The sequence below is a fragment of the Saimiri boliviensis genome, chromosome 4 (genome assembly GCF_048565385.1).
Source record: "Saimiri boliviensis isolate mSaiBol1 chromosome 4, mSaiBol1.pri, whole genome shotgun sequence".
In the NCBI taxonomy this organism is placed as follows: Eukaryota; Metazoa; Chordata; class Mammalia; order Primates; family Cebidae; genus Saimiri; species Saimiri boliviensis.
The window spans coordinates 38,798,568-38,818,610 of record NC_133452.1 but is presented as its reverse complement, the minus strand read 5'-3'; the positions used below and the strand labels follow the sequence as shown (position 1 = coordinate 38,818,610).

The 20,043-nt window shown below is 38.2% G+C and overlaps 1 protein-coding gene across 29 annotated transcripts in view; it reads right to left on the bottom strand.

Moving 5' to 3' along the window:
- The window catches only part of EPB41L2 (erythrocyte membrane protein band 4.1 like 2), a 228,489-nt gene that overhangs the window by 45,485 nt on the left and 162,961 nt on the right, over positions 1–20,043 (bottom strand). For all 29 annotated transcript variants that reach the window (XM_074397461.1, XM_074397454.1, XM_074397450.1 and 26 more), the window contains exons 7-12: positions 19,804–20,022; positions 18,034–18,121; positions 12,953–13,105; positions 12,328–12,425; positions 6,455–6,627; positions 1,529–1,701 (exon numbers count right to left, since the gene is read on the bottom strand). In XM_074397461.1, coding sequence (XP_074253562.1) covers positions 1,529–1,701; positions 6,455–6,627; positions 12,328–12,425; positions 12,953–13,105; positions 18,034–18,121; positions 19,804–20,022 — 904 coding nt within the window. The remainder of the gene's footprint in view (positions 1–1,528; positions 1,702–6,454; positions 6,628–12,327; positions 12,426–12,952; positions 13,106–18,033; positions 18,122–19,803; positions 20,023–20,043) is intronic.

Here is a 20,043-nt window from a genome sequence, read left to right as displayed (position 1 = left end):
TTAAAAGAACTTCATTTTTTAAGGAAAATTACTAGATATGTCAAGTTAACTAGGCCAAATGGAACAGAGATATTCTGAAATGCTGAGCTTTTCTGTTTCAGATGTAAGCAGTCACTCTCCTGGGTGCCTTGTTAGCAAAATTTTAAATTATTTTGACAACTTGTCAGCAATTGAAAGAAACCTTGTTGGACACAATTTCTGTTATTTTTAACTGAATTGTCAACCAAATAATTTTTCAATATGATAGTTACACATTCTTTAACAATGGAATGGAAATGATTTGATGTCACTTGCTATAGGTAGCACTTGACCTTGTGGCACAAGACTGGGCCCAGGTGGCAGTCCCTGAGACCTTCTTCACGCTGAGCCTTCGAGGCTATCGGTCCAGGAATTCCTGAGGCACTCGCAGCTACTTCATCTAGCAAGTCTTTATACATTTTTATGTCTTTAAAATTTTCAAAGTTAAAATTTAGAAAAAACTATATGGCCGGGCACAATGGCTCACACCTGTAATCCCAGCACTTTGGGAGGCTGAGGCGGGTGGATCACTTGAGGTCAGGAGTTCAAGACCAGCCTAACCGACATGGTAAAATCCCATCTCTACTAAAAATACAAAAGTAGCCAGGCATGGCGGTGGGTGCCTGTAATCCCAGCTACTTGGGAGGCCGAGGCAGGAGAATTGCTTGAACCTTGAACCTGGGAGGTGGAAGTTTCAGTGAGCCGAGACTGTGCCATTGCACTCTAACCTGGGTAACAAGAGTGAAACTCCGTCTCAAAAAAAATACAAAAATAAAAAACACTATAAATCAATATGATGGATTCATTTGTTTTTATCTGTCCTCACTTCCAATGTTACATGTAAAAATGTTGCTTTGTTCAGACACAGGAAAGAGATCTAAAAAATTCAAAGGCTTCTTAAATCAATATTCAAATGATGTTACTGCCCAAGGTAACAAAAGATAACAGTGACACATTTGAGAACACAGTATGGGTTACTTCTCCATTTCACTATGATGTAGGCATAAAATAAAGCCAAAAGCAACACACCACGTTCTCACTCTCTATTCGCAAAACATTACCCTATCTTAAGAATTTCTCCATTAGTTATAGATTATTAATTAAAAATACATGTGTTCATAATAAGTATCTTTGGTCATGTCAAATAATTTAAGTCAATAATTAAAATTATCAAGATGCTACATTTTAAAATTTACTTGTAACCAATCAAAACTGAATTTCAAATCATCATAGCTTTTCTACTTCAGGAATTCAATTAGATAAGGGGATGATGAGGACAGTCAAAAAGGCAATTACTTACTTGCATTAAAATAATTTACATTGAAATATCCTGCTTTGAACAACAACAATCAAAGGTTAGAGACCCCTATGCATACCTGAAAACAGAAAACACCAACAGAGAACACAGAAACACTAACTTTAAGTACTTGATTTCTAAAACAGAAAATAGGACAGATAGCCTGTATTTAAGTAAATGTTTGAAAACACATACTGGGCTAATTTACCATACCTTTCCTTCAATGAGTTGCAAATGTGGGGCTTTAGTTGGGCTTCTCACTTCCCTCCTGCCATCCCCATCTGGTGCCACTGCAGCGCTGACACCTCCAGGGCGATAAGCTGAAATCTCCCCAGCAGCGCCAGGAAAATCCTTCATAAGACTTTGGTCCACAACACCGATCGGAGCTAGTAAACAGTGACAATTTAGGATTATTTTAGGACATGTGAAATGTAAACTTTATGGAAAATTTCCCCCTTAAAGAGATAAACAGGCAGCATATAAACAATGAGCAGGAACATAGACATTGCTTGAGCTCTGAAAATACCCACCATATAAAATAAACTCATTTTTAAACGTCTACCAAATTCTGAAAGTATTCATAATTTTAACCAGGGTCTCAAATCACAGGTACTGGAAGGATAGAGTCAGCTCATGAAACTGGCCAGTAGGAGGAGCTCTAAGACCAGCTTAAACACCAGAGTTAGGGCAAAGAGAATTACAAGGTAAGTGGTATTTTAACTCTTTTGAACTTGTCTGATTTACTTCTGAATCTATCTATTTGCAACAAATAATTATGTAATTATTAAGATGATTTGCTCCATTAAGTTTTAAGAATTGCTCCATAGAGGAAACTTTAATTTGAGTAACATTCAAAAGATAAAATAGTAAGTAAAAGACAGTAAAGGTAAATTTTAGAGATTTTAAATTCTATGTTTAATACTTTTTCATTTTTTAACCTGCTTCCTCAGTGTCTCAACATGAACTATGGTAAATCTATACATAGTCACCTCCCTCATCCCAGCAAACCTGGCCTGCATGTGCCCTCTTGAAATGCATACTGTATTGAAAATGCTGTCACATTGCAGAGCAAGTGAAGACTACCTCAAATATCAGCAAGGCAAAGCCAATAGTAGGTGGCAAGACTTCTGTCCACCTGGAGCTCCTTCCCAAACAACAGAACTACAGTGAGGTCATTTCACTTGCATAAAAAGTACTCTACAGACACCAGGAGGTTTCCTCTAGTTCCATGCCCCAAGGGAAGCCTGGTCAACACAAACACCTTTTGACTGCAAGCTCTTGGAGGGCAGGGTTGTGTGTGAACAGGACTGTGTGTGAACTACCATAATGAACTTGAGAGGCCTCAAGGACTTTGAATACATGTATCCCAAGATATGTCTCAATCCACAGCCTTCACCTGCCCTGTCCAAAACTTAATTCTTTCCCGGCCTAGCCTCTTTCACAAAATGCTCTTCTCATATTTATACCCATTTACTTGAGCTAGGAACCTGGATATCTAGGACTCTTCCTCCCCCACCTCAACACCTGCATGTCCAACAAGGTCCTTGTATAGATTTCTCAATGTGGCCAGTTCTTTCCATTTCTAATTCTAACACCTCGACTTTTCAGATTTTCCCAGCCCTTAAGTACTCATAATTTTTTTGCAAGCCCATACCAAATCATAGCCAACATTAGAATAAATTTGCATCTTACATTAAGTATATTTTCCAGTGGATATTTTTTAATTTAAAAATAAAAACTTCTAACAATATTTGAATTCCCTTGGAAAGTATATGGCTATAATGGCTATGATTCTTTTGCTTACAATTACGATCTCTACATACCTATTATACATAATACATACTACACACCTATTACATACATACCTATTATATATACATACATACATATATACTCAGAAATTTTGCAAAATGAGAAAATCTGACCATGAAACGGCTTCAAATGTAATGGTATTAAAATTTGAATGACTATCAAATTAAAAGTTATTAAATAAAATTGACAAAATGCTGACTTTCCATACTTTTAAACACATTAATTTCAGCATGCAGTGTTTTGTATTTTAGAGCCAATATATTTATTCAGGTCTTAAACACTTAAACATCTGAGAAGCGTGTAGGCCCTGGCACAGAACCCCAGATATCAAATGGCTAATTGGCCTACTACCACCAAAGGGAAGACGACCATCACTTTCACCTGGACCATTCCTAGCCTGCTTGCCTGCTTCCTCGCTCAATCTAATTGTTCTCTTGCATCAAATGATTTTTCAAAAAGATAACACTGCATTCTTGTGTGCGCACAAACCCTTCGATGATTTCCTACAGCACATGGAATAAATAAAAACCACAGTCTTCACCATGGCCTGCAAGGCCATGCATGACCTGACCCAGGCTTACCTCTCCCTCCACTTCCTAAGCTCTGACCACACTTGCGCCCGCCTTCTGTTCCTTCTCTCCCTTGCCTGACAGCTTCATCGTTGCAACTTCCGCTACCTGGAATGTTTTATTATTAGATATCTCTTGTCCTTTCTGTGGCTTCCTCCTTCTCATCCTTCAAGTCTCAAACTGACCTGGTTCTTCCTCAGGCAGGCGTTCCTTTCCTGACGACCCTATCTAAGGAGTGTCCTGTTTATCACACTTTCCACTTTCAGAAAAATCACGGGTTCCCCGACTCCCAAATGCCTCTTGGTTGTTCACTCTCTTAAATGACTGATTTGCCTTCTTCAGGTTCTATTTTCTAATCTCAGAGGAACTCCCTGTCCTAAAATAGCTGTTCTAGATAGATTTTCATTTTGGCATTGGATCTTTACATTGAACCCTGATTTTCACGTGCTATGTAATCTCAAGAGGATTTATTTTAATTTGCCAAACTTTAAAGTGAGGCTTAAATACCAAATTATTCCAGCCTTACTTAAAAAGTAAACAGAAAAAAGAAAATACAACACATGTCAACTACAACAACAAAAGGTATGCTGATAAGTGGTGGTGAAGAAAATAAAACTCAGTGCCAGGTTACAGCCTAGCTTTGCTCTGGGGGGAAAGAAAGAACATAAGCCCTAATCAAAGACTTCACTGGCTGTCTGGTCATGTATTGGCATCAAAAGCCTCCTATTTTTCACAATGACACAATAATCCTTTTGATGACTTGCCCGTCTGATGAATTACGGCCTCCAAAACACAAAGGGAAAAATAATGGATTACTGTGCCATGTTTGTTGTTTTTCCTTGTGCAAATCATTGTTTTCAGATACAGACCTCCCATAACCCTCTGCACTAACTGCCCATACAAGATGGTGGGCTTCCTTGAGGACAGTTTATACACCTCAAAGAAAATGCTGTTTTACTGCTCTTTTTAAATGCTAAACTTTGCCATATAAGAGTTATAGAGCCTCACAGTTTCAAACAAATGCTGAAAACAGACAGTGTTCCAGAAAGAGCAATGATTTCTCTCAGGGCAGTAAACAACAGTGACTGCATTTATTCAGCACTTGTACGAATTCTCTGTGGCAAGGGGCAAGGCTTGGGAAATATTTACATGGGTTGGCACATTTTTCAGATTTACTTGGAAAAGTGCTCAGTTGTTGAAGAGCTAAAAGATACTTTAGCAGCTAATGTACATTAATAATTAACTGAATTTAAATCATTGAAATGATTTTGGAAATTTGTTTAAAGCCCAGTTCATGATCCCCTTGCATATTGCAGGATTTAAAAGCTATATACCAAAATGCCCACCAACAAATCCTGGGAAATTTCTCTATGTGACCACCTGCATTTGTTTTCCAAGTTTTATTTTCTAGGAAAAGTAGATTAAGGCAATGCATATGAATCCTTCACTAATAAGAAATCTTTTTTATCTGCTAGCATTATCTGGTCTGTTTTACCCTAATTATTTAAAATATAAGTTGTTTGAGTTTATATTTCAGAACAATATGATAAGAAAAAAGTGTTCTGCTAATAAGTAGTAGTAAAATACAATTTTTAAATTTAGTATTTTATATATATATATTTTAGTTTAATCAAACTAAAAATGTTGGGAAACTATTTCTTTGGGTAGAAAATTATCTACACAAATCATTTTCTATTACGAAGAAAGAAAATTCCTTCATAAGGCATTCTAATGTAACTTTAACCTTAGCTCTTTTATAGAAAACCACTGTTAACCCATTTTGGATCAGGTAGTTTTTATATACATACATTTTTTTTCATGTATAGTTTATATAAAACATTTCATATCTAGTTTATGCAAAACTATAAAATGTAGCTAGTTAAAAGTCTGATAGAAAAAAAAATCACATTTATACCTATTTTCTCTTGGATTAAACAACAAATAAACACATTATATTTCCTTTTTGTTAAAATGCTGTATTTAAAATGAATCCTTTGAAGCTACTAAATCCTTCTCATATGATGGAAAGTTTGGTAAGTTTCAGTAAGTTGTTTCATTCATGAAAATTTGCTGAGGCAAGCAATTAGATACAGACCTCCTATAACCTTCTGAATTATGGTTCATCTGAATTAAGGTTCATATGCTACCATACCAAAAACCCTTAGAATTACATTTTGCCATCAATTAACAGGTTCAGGAAATTGAACCACAGAAAACACAACATGATCAAGAGAAATCAGTAAAGCATGTGTGTCCAACATCTCATGAATGAGAACTCTTAAATACATTTGTGTGCACTGACAATACAGGTTGGGTATCCCTTACCTGAAATGTCTGGGACCAGAAGTGTTGCAGATTTCTAGCTTTTTAATATTTTGAAATATGCATTATATATAGTTACCGGCTGAACACCCCAAATCTGAACATATGAAATCTGAAATGCTCCAATAAGCATTTCCTTGGAGCATATGTCAGTGCTCAAAGACTTTCTGATTTTGGAGCATTTCAGATTTTCAGATATGGGGTATTCAACCTGCTTTACAAAAAAAGTATGACAACATCAAAAAAAAAGTAGCAACTCCAAAACACAACAAAATTACTTTCCTGTAGGTATAAGTAACGGCATTTTATTTTCTTGGGGAAAAAAAACCATGGCTGTCTCTGAAGGGTATTTCTGGTGGCTGTATTAACTGGATTAACATTTCCTGACCTCGCTGGATTAGAGAAAGATGAATGAAATTATCATAAATGTGTTTACCTCCATCTAGACTCCTGGAGACCCGTTTGCTAGAAGTGCGCTCAAAGTGTGGAGCTGGCCTATCTATGAGGGTGCTGGCCTGGCGGGTCTGTGCTTGGGTGCGGCCACTATAGCGGAATTTGGACCCCAAGGTCAGGAACTTAGCTTTTGGTGGCTGCTCTGGAGAAACAAGCCTATAGGAGAAAGAAAAAAGAAGGAAAGGGGAAACAAAATTAGACTTTACAGATTTTAAAAAACCTTAAAGCTATGTACTTTCATATTTCATTTTAAGTATGATTACTCAAAAACTAAACTTTCTAGAGCACGTTATTTATAAACCCTCCTACACACACAGCTTTATGATGGTGATGAGTAAATCCACATTCATATATTCATGAATAATGTTCTTCTCAACCTAAGCAACGAAACAGCTGTTCTCAGTATACCAAAGGTTATTTATATTAGTTTAAATCATTTATATAAACACATCTGAATTTCTGCTTCTAGCTATAAGCGCCAAGTAACAATCCATTACCATTAGCAATTCTTAATATTTATGCCTATTTCTCCTGGGGAGAAAACATCTAACTCAGGAATCTGTTCCATCAAGTGATTCTTTCCCATGAAGAACGCACCACACACATAATGGATCTGTAGAGATGGCTAACATCCCTTCAGCCAGCACAATTCTACTGCTTAATCCCTGGGTTCATAATGAATGAACTCAAACTTTCTTGATGTCAAACACTTCCAGGCTTATGCAAAAGCAGGTTTTTAGTAAATTGGCCAATCTTTTTGGGAGTTCAACTAAAATTATTTTGCTCTCTTTGACCAAAAGTTGACAAATAACAGAAATACAATCTTAGAGCTCTTACAGAATTTATTAAATAATAAGACTTTTTCGTTGACAGTTCAAAAATATGAAGAATTCCACCAAAACGTTTCTTATTGTTTGTCATGGAAGAGTGATTTCTTAAAAAAACTCTATTGATAATTTCAAGTATTTCTAGACCTTCTGTACAATTTTTTAAAAAATCACCTTCTGCAATAAAGCAATGAGGAGATCCAAGTCAAGGTGAAGTTAGATGTGACAAAAGCAAAAGGCAATCCTCTGTCAATGCAGGATTCTCCACAGCATTCACCCAGGAAAACAGCATGTTATAATCAAGCTAGTAAAAGAATAACTAACATATGCTGTCTTTTTTGGTTCCAATCTATTTGTGTAGGGCAGCAACAGTGTTTCTTGAAAATGCCCATTTTCTGCCAATAGATTTTCCTTTTTTTCTTTTTTTCTTTTTTTTTTTTTTTGAAATGGAGTCTTGCTCTGTCGCACAGCTGGAATGTAGTGGCACAATCTCAGCTCTCTACAACCTCCACCACCCAGGTTCAAGCAATTCCCCTGCCTCAGCCTCCCAAGTAGCTGGGATTACAGGCATGCACCACAATGCCCGGCTGATTTTTTGTGTTTTAGTAGAGATGGAGTTTCACCATGTTGGCCAGGATGGTCTCGATCTCCTGACCTCATGATCCGCCCACCTCGGCCTCCCAAAGTGCTGGGATTACAGGTGTGAGCCACCACATTCAGCCCCATGGCTTTCAAAGGAGACATAGGTACAGCTGCTGAGAAAGTGCAATCTGACAATGGCCAGTGTCTCAAATCGTACTTTAGAAAGAGCTGCATATTCTTAAATCAGAATGCTGAACAGCAGAAATTTACACTTGCAGTGTACAGGGCAAGGCAGGGGAGAATATTAGGACAAACAGCTAATGCATGTGGGGCTTAAAACCTAGATGATGGGTTGATAGGTGCAGCAAACCACCATGGCCCACACACACCCATGTAATAAACCTACATGTTCTGCATTTGCATCCCGGAAATTAAAGTAAAATAAAAAAAATAAAAATTTACACTTCCTCTAAGACCTTGTCTCTGAAAGAATAACATCAAAACCACTACAAGACATCTATCATGTCACTTTTGGAAATATAAAAACTACAAAAAAGAACTAACCTTCACAGAGTATTAAAGGCCTAGATCAAAAAGAATTGAATTTTTACCTATTTTACTGCTTACGAAGTACATTACCATTTTAGTTTTTTAAAATCCTGTCATTATAAATCAAATAACATTAATGTTTATCTACAGACAATAAAGGAACATTTAAGAAAAATGCACGTATCAATTACCAACGGTATAAAGGTTTCTGCAGTGTTTCCTCTTGGGATTACGCTGCTTTTACAATGCCAAGTTTAAGTGGCAGTTTCATGTCAAGCTAGAAGAACACGATGTGAAATTCTAGTTCACACACTCATAAGAACAACGAAAGCACTAAGAAAAATACAAGAATATCCACTGCAAATACAATTGGGCAGTACAGCACAGTGGGTATACTTCTGTAGCTCCATTTAAACTTGGAGCTACATTATTGGGGTTTGAATGCCATCTCCACCAGTTGCTACCTACATGACCATGGGCAGGTCTCTTAACTCCACTGCTTCTCAGTTTCTCCAATGTAAAGTGTCCATAACAGCACCTGCCCTATAAGATCTGTTATTAAGCTTAAAAGAATCTCTGTACAGCTAGGCAAAGTGGCTCATGTCTATATCCCAGCACTTTGGGAGGCCGTGGTGGGCGGATCACGATGTCAGGAGTTCAAGACCAGCTTGACCAACAACATGGTGAAACCCTGTCTCTACTAAAAATACAAAAATTAACCAGACGTGGTAGTGCATGCCTGTAATCTGAACTACACAGGAGGTTGAGGCAGGAGAATCGCTGGAACCCAAGAGGCGGAGGTTGCAGTGAGCCAGGATCCTGCCACTGACTCCAGCCTGGGTGACAGAGACTCCACCTCAAAAAAAAAAAAAAAAAAAGAATCCCTGTACAACATTCAGAATGGTGATAGGCTTTATTAAATGCTCCAAGCAAGGGTATCAGCTTTATTTATTTATTTATTTTGAGGCGGAGTCTTGCTCTGTAGCTCAGGTTGGAGTCCAGCTGCACAATCTTGGCTCAGTGCAACCTCTGCCTTCCAGGTTCAAGTGATTCTCCTGCTTCAGCCTCCTGAGGAGCTAAGATTATATGCATGCACCACCAGGCCTGGCTAATTTTGTTATTTTTTATAGTAGAGATGGGGTTTTGCCATGTTGGTCAGGCTGGTCTTGAACTCCTGACCTCATGATCCACCCACCTCGGCTTCCCACAGTGTTGCGATTACAGCTATAAGCAACCATGCCCAGCCACATCAGTTTTATTACTTTCTTGTTCCACCAATATCAGTCTAGCTAATTCGCTATCAATTAATAGATCTGTTCATGTGTTAATGGCTTCAATCTGCAAGCCACTGTAATTTTCTAAAGAAATCATTTGTACCTTCTGTAATAAACTGAAACAGAGTAAATTCCACTGATCTGATTCAAAGCAATCTGTAGACAAAGTATGATTGACTCTTTGTGTTAGATATATTCTTTTATATAACTTTGTAATCAACATTATGCAAGGTTTAAAAATTTTAAGCTGCTTTTGCTAACCATTATATCAAAAGTTTGCAGGAGCAAATTGGTCTACTTCTAAATTGGAGTCCATGGTATATTTGCAAAAATGGAGAGGCCTGAGGCTTTGCACAGCTAATACATCTCAGAAACTCCTGCTAGAAGAATACAAGAAGAAGACAGCACAGAGGTAAGGAATATGGGTCACAGAACCAGGGGACCCAGTTTCCACCTCTGCTCAGATGCCTGGCTGCTGTGCTCCTCCATAGGCACTGACCTCTAAGCATCAGATGTCTTGCCTAGGGCGAGAAACAGACTACCACAATATAAAGCAGTCAATTCTGTGCATGACTATAATAAATGTTCAATGAACGCTACCACTTGTCATTTGTAAACAGATTGTTGCTTTTTTTTTTTTTTTTTGTCATTATGTGATAGGGAAAGCTACTGTCTGCGCAGTTTGGACCTGCGTCATAAATGTCATCTACTACCTTTATATGAGCTGGCTCATGTTGTCTTGATGAGAAATTTGTTATAGCTACCAAGAAAAATTATAAAGTTTTCAAAGATTTATATGATCAGTGTAACTGAGGCGGAGGGATTCAAGTATATTTTATGAGTTATATTTCTCCTTGAAAATTAATATATTACAGTAGTCTTGAAAAATAGGTCTTGGTCAATTTAACTTCAAGAAAGTCATTCATTCCAGCTGATAATTCACTTTAAAAACAGCAAACTGGGGTACCAAACTAAGAACAATGATAATGATGAAGACAAATCTGATGATATGCCAGAAACAGTTCTAAGTTGTTTCATGTGTGTTATCTCATTTAATTTTCAAACCAATCCTATGAGGTAGATACTAGTATTACTATCACATATGGATGATGGAAATGAAGCACAGAGAGGTTGAGTCATGTACCACAGTCACACAGCTCTTATTTGGTAGAACAGTATTAGACCCTAAGTCCAAAGCAAAGACCTTAAAGACGAAGGGTCTAGATACACAGCATCTAAACTGCAATGACAGGAAATTGAGGAAATGGAGAAACAAAGATAAGCAAGCTACATGTAAAAAATACGTCCTTGAAGAAAAGTACAAAAAGTAACAAGATATAAAGATGGTCAGATGATCAAAGATTTTATACATAAAATCTTATATAACCATATATATATATAAACCAAATATACATATATCATATATATATATATGATATATGTATGTATATGTTGTTGCTGTTTTTAAAAGGGCAAGATGTGGACATATTTATTGGCCAAAGAAACTACAGGTACCAGCTAAAGGATAAATAATTTACAAAGCAGGATACTTTGTGAGGCATGAAATGAGGGATCAAGGCAGAGGAATGATTATCTCCTCCTTGAGACAGCAGAGGAGGGAAAGAATGAATGGGAGGAGAGAAGAGTGATGCTTAATTAAGAGCAAAAGAGGAAGAAGGGAAGGTGCATGAAACCAAGAACACTCATGATGCACAGCTTCTACTTCCGGTAACCAGCACAGTGGAGGGCATCAGAAGAGGAAGCAGGGGTGCCTAGGGACTCACAAAGATGATGAGCATTTGGAATGGCAAAGGAAGTAAAAGGACAAGCTGCTTGCCTAGCAGCACTGAGGATCCAGCTCATGCTGGAAATTATTTCTCTGTTAATGGCACTAATCCACAGAGTTGTGCTGTTTTTTGTTATAAAGAGTAACTGCATGTGTCACAACAGTTGTACTATTTAAGGTAGCACTTGACAGCACGGGTCCAGAAGTGGTGAGGTCAGGACACAGGACTAATCCAGGACTAGCAGACAGAGAAGGTAAACGTGCAAAGCGGAGTGTGGTTTGAGGGGGTCAGAACACTCCTGACAAAGCAGTCAGACCACAGGCTTCAGGCTAGTTTGGGAAAGAAGTGGGAGGCAGCTGATGAGAACATCAAAGTGAAACCTAAGAGGAGGGAGAGTGGAAAGAAGAATGGTGGCAGGCACAAGGCAGTGTGGTTGTGGTGGAAGGAAAGGTGGTTAGAGTCAGAAAGTGGAGCTCTGGACAGCTGCAGGGGCGGCTCAGTTCTGAATGATGACAATGCACGGGCCAAAATTGACATGGGGGGACTGCAGACAAAGGAGATGAGGCAAGTGGGGAGAAGAGAGTCCAGTGGCAGGGGCTGATGCATCTGCCACATTCCCCACCACTACCACCTCCTAATTCACAGAGGTTACTAAAAGCAATACCAAGCTGTTTTCTTTCTTTCTTAGGAAAAAAGAGAGATGGAGTCTCACTATATTCCCCAGGCTGGTCTCAAACTCCTGGGCCCGAGCAATCCTCCCACCGCAGCCTCCTGAATTGGTGGAATAACAGGCGTGTGGCATCATGCCCGGTTTCTGAGCTGTTTTCCTAAAATTACCTGTAGAAAGTATGATGCTCCACACACACTTTCCATAGCCTTTTTGCTGCCCGGTGGTTTGGTAGTTTGAATCCAATGGTACTCTCAAACTGTTCCAGCTGGAATAAATCCATAAAACAAATCAGTGTATTTCATTAAGAACTGACTAGAAGCTACTGAAAAGCATGAATTCAGATGTTTCTGTTAAAAGTAACTACTCTTTTTTAAAAAGGTAAATATTGTATTTCTAACATAATCATATAAAGATGAATTTCACAGACTGCAATATGATTTTCTATGAAAAGCAAGTAACAACTACTCACATAAACCAACTATCCTTCAATGTTCACTAAAACTCATTTTATTGCTTTCCTAATGATCACAACTCAATTGATTCAACAAGAAAAAATGAGCCCTAACTTATTACTTTTTCTTTTTTGTAAAAAGTATGATGGTTGCTTGTTTTTTTGAAAAACAGACCAGACATACATAAACTGCAACTTTATCATTAAAAACCCTGACCTTTTATAATGGAAGATAAAATAAGTTTATTTTCTTAAATTTTAGATTAACAGAAAATAATTTTTTAACTCATGGTCGTAAAGAGGCATGCTAACAACTACTGATTAGAAATGTGATTGCTTACCTCTGCTGGTCTGACTTTAATGTAGAAGTTACTGCGCTTATAGGAAATTTTTAAGATTTTCGGCCAAGCAAAACGATTGATTCGCAGTCTGTCTTTGTAAATGAGAAGTCCATTAGCACACACGCCCAGCTTGATGTCCACACCTTCTGAGTCCTACCAAGCATAACCCAATTAACCATGGTTAGAGCTGTGAAAGTTATACAAATCAAGAAGCTAATTAGCTTCCTCAAATCATGATCAGGAATGTCAGCTTAACAGGTTTGTATTTAAATTTTAGTGAAACAACAGTGCACACACATACATGTGAAATGTATTCATCTTCAGGGATCAGGTGTGATTTGCCAAAGAGTTATGGCAACCTGACTATAGGACACAGTGTTCTTCAAAAGGTGTAATGCTCCTGTTCTCCCGTTCTACTGCAGGAGCTAACAGGGAAGAAAGGAAACAGAACTGGAGATTCTGAAGATACAGTAAATAAAATGAGCTTCTCCTGTAGGCTAGGCCAGCCCTCAGGGAAAGTCTATTGGCCTACCCCAAGGTGTGTTCAACTATTTTCCTTTAAATACATTTACCAAGGATGGATTACCCTAGTTAGTAGCTCTTAAAATTATGCCAGTATTGGCTGGGCATGGTGGCACACACCTGTAATCCCAGCACTTTGGGAGGCCAAGGTGGGCAGATCATGGGGTCAAGAGATCAGGACCATCCTGGCTAACATGGTGAAATCCCGTCTCTACTAAAAAATACAAAAAATTAGCCAGTGTGGCGGTATGTGCCTATAGGCCCAGCTACTTGGGAGGCTGAGGCAGGAGAATCACTTGAACCTGGGAGGCAGAGGTTGCAATGAGCTGAGATCGAGCCACGGCACTCCAGTTAGGCGACAGAGCAAGATTCCATCTCAAAAAAAAAAAAATTATGCCACTATTTTGCAAAACACCAATCTCTTGCAGATAATTTCTCTGAAAGGCTGATAGTGCTGAAATCTCTGAATTCTTTCAAGCAGTTTTTCATTAACTTAGAATGCTGACATCCAGTTCTCATTAGGCATTCCTTTGGCTGGCATGTTTCAAAGGATGGCAGACTATTCTTGAAGTTATTAATAGTTTTCTTTCCCCAGAGCTTTACTTTGGAATCAATGACAATCTAGAATAATCACACACCTAAACGATGTTTTAAATACCAAACAAATTTACAGACAAAAGTGAAAACTTGTCTCCTCGCATTTTAATTAGTGAAGATATAAGAGGCACATATTCAAAACATACAAATTACTGTTTGTCTCGAAGAGGAGAAATGGCTCTCATTCAACATATGTAAAATTGAAGACTATTGCTCAAAGATATTCACATTTTCAGAAATCACAAACAATACGAAACAAATTCTCGCAAAAAATGCTGAAACAAACCCCATATTTAGTCTAACTCCCAATTTAGTAAAAGGATAACATTTTGTCTGTCTTATCACTAAGAATGCTTTAATACCATTTAAGCCAGTTTTTTATAAGTGTAGTATTAGCTAATTGATGCTAGTTCTTTCTGCTGTGACACTTGAATAATTCATACACACAAATAAAATTACGTTAGACCAACGTAAGCCATTTTAAAAAATCCAATCGATTGCTTTACCCACCCTTATCTTGGCAGCCACAATTCTCTCTAGGAATAGACTAAAAAGCTGGGGTGAATCAGGCACAGGTGCCCAAGCAACTTGGCACCAGACCCCATGGTATGTTTGCCAAAACCATCACTTCCCATGGCCACAGTGAGCAAGGCAGAAGATTGCCCGAGACGGCATGTTCTCACCACAAGTAGGGAGGCAACCCGCGTTTGAAACACCGAATGAGCCATCTCTAGTCTGAAACAATCTTTAGATAGGACAAGGAAGCTATTTTATCTGACTTGAAAATAAACACAACTCAGATTCAAGTTGATTTTCGTTGTTCTACACAATTATTTTAGAATTACCACTATTTGTGTGAACAGAAACTACAGATAAAGGGTAGCAAGTGAAAAGAGGAAAAGGCAGGACTCAATCCATCATAAATAAGTTATGCCACATGGTAGCAAAATCAGAAAAATAAACTAATGAAAAGGAGCACCTTCTCTGCATTGCTCACTGCCCCATATGGATTTCAACAGGATCCCATGACAGTGGGCGTTCAAATGAGTTCAGTATTAAGGGAGTTCTTGCAAAAGATCAGGAAAGGAAGGAAAGGGAGGTCAGGGTGTTTAATACCCAGATTCCCTCCCTACGTTGCCACATCAGGCTGACTCTGTCCCTCTGACAATGGCTCCCAGCAAGACAGTACTCTCCCCACAATCTCTGCTTGGGGGTTTTGGAAACTACTCTGCTCTCCCTCCTTCAGACAGACCTAGAGAGATTAGAATAGTTGCAGATACTAGCCTGGGGTCACCACCAGTGCCAATTCTGTTATGGTTTCTCTGAACCTTTGTCAAGATTCCTTTTATTCAACATTTTCCAACTCATCCTAATACAAATATGCCTTATAAACTCTTCTAATTAAAAAAAAATGAAAAATAAAAAGACATAAAACTTGAAACATGAAATATGAAAAGTTCTTTTAAACTGCCACATACATTCTTTTCAATAAGCCACAAATATCTTGCTTATCAAATATATTCTGTGGAGTCTATCAGATGATAAACAGAATGAAGGTTCCCTTGAAATTTTTTAGCGTTCTGCTCCTAACTACATAGCGAGAAAGAATATTATACTTCAAACAGAGTCCACAATTTCTTACTTTTCTAAGATTCAATATCAAAAACAAGGATCCTGAAACCTTACAGCACTGTCATTTAAGAATTGGTTTCTAACTAATGATCAACAAAGCAGAGATACAAGATTTCCATGTGGCAAGAATGGCAGGGTCTAGAGGAAGAGAGGTTTGGGAGGCTTTTTTGGTCCCAAACTTATTTTTTCTTCCCTCCCTATTTCTGCTTCTTGGTTAACCTAGCCTGTCCCATTATATAGAAAATGATCAGAAAAGCACTTGACTGTCAAGACAATCTGTTTCACCTCCCACTAGCATTTCCCAGAAGGTATCAGGCAAATAGACCATTTAACAACACACAGGTTTAAACAAGTCATTCTCTGCACTGTTTTATGTAGCTGTAAAATAAAAAACATTCCAATTTTAAATACGATGGTATACTGGTAAAAAAAAATGAGATGGTATGACAGTACTTTTTAAAATTACAGGCATACAGCATCTAGTAGTTAAAAATGATGGTGCCAGAGACTACTTATTGACATAGAAAAATCTTATAGTAGCAAGTTTAAAAAAAAAACCGACAGAAATGGTGCTCATAGTATGACCCCATTTTTAGAAGGCATGTGAATTCAATTGCCCAGCGATCTAAAAAAAAAAAGAAAGAAAGAAAGAAAGAAAGAAAGAAAAAATGTATTAAGAGTGCTTATTTCTGCATAAAGATTTAAGTGGTTTTTATTTTCTTCTGTTTTTCTCTATTTTCTATGATGAACATGTATTAGTTTTGTAATACAGAAAAGTATTTAAAGGAAGCCACTGAGGAAACAAAGAATGTTATGTAAATATAAAGTATGATTAATAACACAAATGCAAGAATTATTCATCAGAGGCCTAGGGAGGAAAGACATCTTTGTGTGGGGAGCTTTCCTAGAGATGTCTCAAATCATATAATTTGGGCTTCTAAACAACATCTAGAGATTGGCAGGGTCTTTTAAAAGCAGGCAGCCATAGGACATGATGATTCTCGATATATTTTTTAAAAACAAATCCATCTTTCACCTTGCCTGTCACTCTCCTTCTTGACTCGCCCCACCATATAATCATCTAAACTAGAACCATGTAGTAACTGATACTGTTACTGGCGACCAACTATAGTGATGCATGCTTACGCATTTCACTTTTGGACCTATTTTTGTATGAACAGGATTCGTCTACTCATAACTCATAGCCTATGACTATTGTCAGTATACTGGAGCATTTATGCTTGCAAAAGTATGCATGTTACTACTGCCTATTTTGTCATAAAGTGGCCTACAGGCCAGGTACAGTGGCTCACACCTGTAATCTTAGCACTTTGGGAGCAGGCAGATCACCTGAGGTCAGGAGTTCGAGATCAGCCTGGTCAACATGGTGAAACCCTGTTTCTACTAAAAATATAAAAAAATTAGCTGGGCATGGTGGCGCATGCCTGTAAACCCAGCTACTCAGAAGGCTGAGACAGGAGAATCACTTGTATCCAGGAGGCGGAGGTTGCAGTGAGCCAAGACCGCGCCATTGTACTCCAGCCTAGGAAAAAAGAGAGTGAAAATCCACCTCAAAAAAACAAAAAGTGGCCTATGAAGTTCTGTTGTGTTTTATGTTTCTCAAATCCCCCTTTAAAAACGTAAATAAATGTCTTTTAAATAACTTAGAATTATTCTTTCAAGCATTATATTTTCGAGATTTTTATCTTTCAGGATTATGGTATTAAGGATTCTGATTGGCTTCCCACGTCTCCATTGTCTTATTCTTTTACTAGGTTTCAAATTAGACTGAAAGTGCTTTATTATCCAGAGCCTGGGCCCGCCTACCTTATCTTTCACAAAGTACAAAACACACCTACAGGGACAAGACCAGATCTAGGGCTCCTTCATTCACCACACAGAAGCTTTTTGGAAAGTGGTCCTATCAACGCTGCTTTTGACCTTTTATGGTTGCTAAGGTCTGCTCTCCTCTCCCAAGTCAGAGGTGGGAGAGGGAACTGGGACAGACACAGCACTTGGCCTAGCAGAAGCCAAGATGCAGAATAATCCAGGAAAAGGGGTAAAATGGGATGACACGGTGAGTCACAGTAAGTGCCTATGAAACGGCATTCATCTAAAAGCCTGGGAAAGGAAGCAGTAGAGGGAAAATACATGGTCTCTCCCACAACTATAAATCCCATAATTAGTCACCAGGGAAACATTCCAGAGATCCTCAAGTGAAGGCAAATCCCTTTTCCCCAAAATTAGCTGGGCTATCCCGAAACCGGAGCCCTCTCAAAACTTCAGTCAACAGACTAGTGTGATGCTACTTCCCGTTAAATTTACAGTACCTTGGCGTGATGTAGGTCAACACCATACATGGAAAGCCTCTTTGCATTTTCTAAGAACTGGGAATCAGCTTGTGCTGGAGATAAACCCCTGAGAATCAAAAGAAACAGTATTATCTTCTTAATGGGTGCAGAGCAAACGTAGTCAAATGAGAGGAGTGTCTGTGCTCAGAGAGTCTGGAGGAGAGGAAGTAACCCAGCCAAGTTGGCAGAAAAGTAGGAAAAGGTAAGAAAACAACTCTTAACCTTTAACATTTCTCTCTTAAGATCCTATCATCTAAACCTCCATTCTTACCCCTTCTATCTTAAAAAGTTGCTTTTGATTATTTCCATTGAGGGAAAAAGTCCCAGCAATAGGGTACAACATAAGTACCAGAGAATTTTAAAAAAGCGATCTCATCTTTCTGTGATAAACACATTTTTACTCCTTCATTTTATTTCACTAGAGTTCATCATAATAAAGATCAAAATTACTTGTATTTGATTTTACACCTATGATAGGTAACACAAATCACATTCCGGCTATACTAAAATTATTTCCGGCTGGGCGCGGTGGCTAATGCCTGTAATCCCAGTACTTTGGGAGGCCAAGGCGGGCAGATCAGTTGAGGTCAGGAGTTCAAGACCAGCCTAGCCAACATGGTGAAAATCCTGTCTCTACTAAAAATATAAAACTTAGCTGGGCATGGTAGCGGACAACTGTAATCCAAGCTACTCAGGAGGCTGAGGCAGGAGAATCGCGTAAAGGTGGAAGTTGCAGTGAGCCGAGATCGCACCACTGCACTCCAGCCTGCCCACAGAGCAAGACTTCATCTCAATAAAACAATAAATAAAATACAATAAAATAAAGTAATTTTTATTCCTATTTATATGCCCAACTAAATAAAATTTAAGCTCTTAAAGAGCAAGACCATGTCCCATTAATTTTCACATTCCCCATGGCATTTCAGTATCTCATATTTCCTATTAGAATTATACAACAAATGTCTATTAAATAGAATTTAAATAAATTAATAAGAAAACATTTAGAGTCAAATACTGCATTTCTTTCAAAGTCAATGAATATTGCCTGTTTAAAAACCTTCTAATTTTTGATAATTCCTTTCAGATCACTTTAGTAAATATTTTATAGAACTATAATTTTGCAATATAGAACAAATCATAATTTTGCAGCTAGAGTTCTAAAAACTTGTGTAAAAAGTCAATTTTCTTTTCACACAGACATAAATGTTCTCCAAGTGTGATACGGTATTAACGTAATGTACGTAATCTTAGCTAAACCAATAGATCATCTTCCAGTGGCACTGCCTGTACATTTCAGTTACCAGTCCTATGTCCATCACTACCTACACTGTAATTCAAATCCCAGTGCCTCAATATCTCCCTAGCTTTCTTACCACGCAGAGTCATCAGAACAATTAAAAGGCAGAAGAAATATAAAGTAAATGTCAAATAAGTATGTGGGCATGTTTGTTTCCAATGTGTATATGTTAAGGAATAGGATAGGGTGAAGAAGGTGTCACTGGGAAAAGTACATTTTTTCCAATAAATGAAAACATATAGTCTCATGAGCATAGTTTCTCATACGACAGTCATAAAAATAATGAAAGGATACCTCAAGGGCTGCACGTTGTCTTGACTAGTGCTTGGTGAAGCTCCAAAAGGAAAAACTGGAAAATCCTGTAAATTGTGCTCAATGTCTAGTAAGCGCTACAAGAAAAGCTATTTAAATCTACCATGGCCATTCCCTCTCCAGTCAGCAAAGCAACAGACCTGTGGGTTTTGTGCAACTCTGCCACCTTCTCTTCCAGCTCCTTAGTCTGAGTTGGGGCAAACTGGAATTCACTGAGGTCGATGCTGCCATGTTCTTCTGGGTCATAGTCGCCAAGTTCAGCCTGCAGTGTGTAGGATCCCAGAAGAGCATGAGTCACAAAAGAGCAGGGCAGGCGGCCAGAGGCAATGTCCTGCCGGAGTTGAAGGCACAAGAAGTATCTGTGAGGAGCAGAGGGAGAA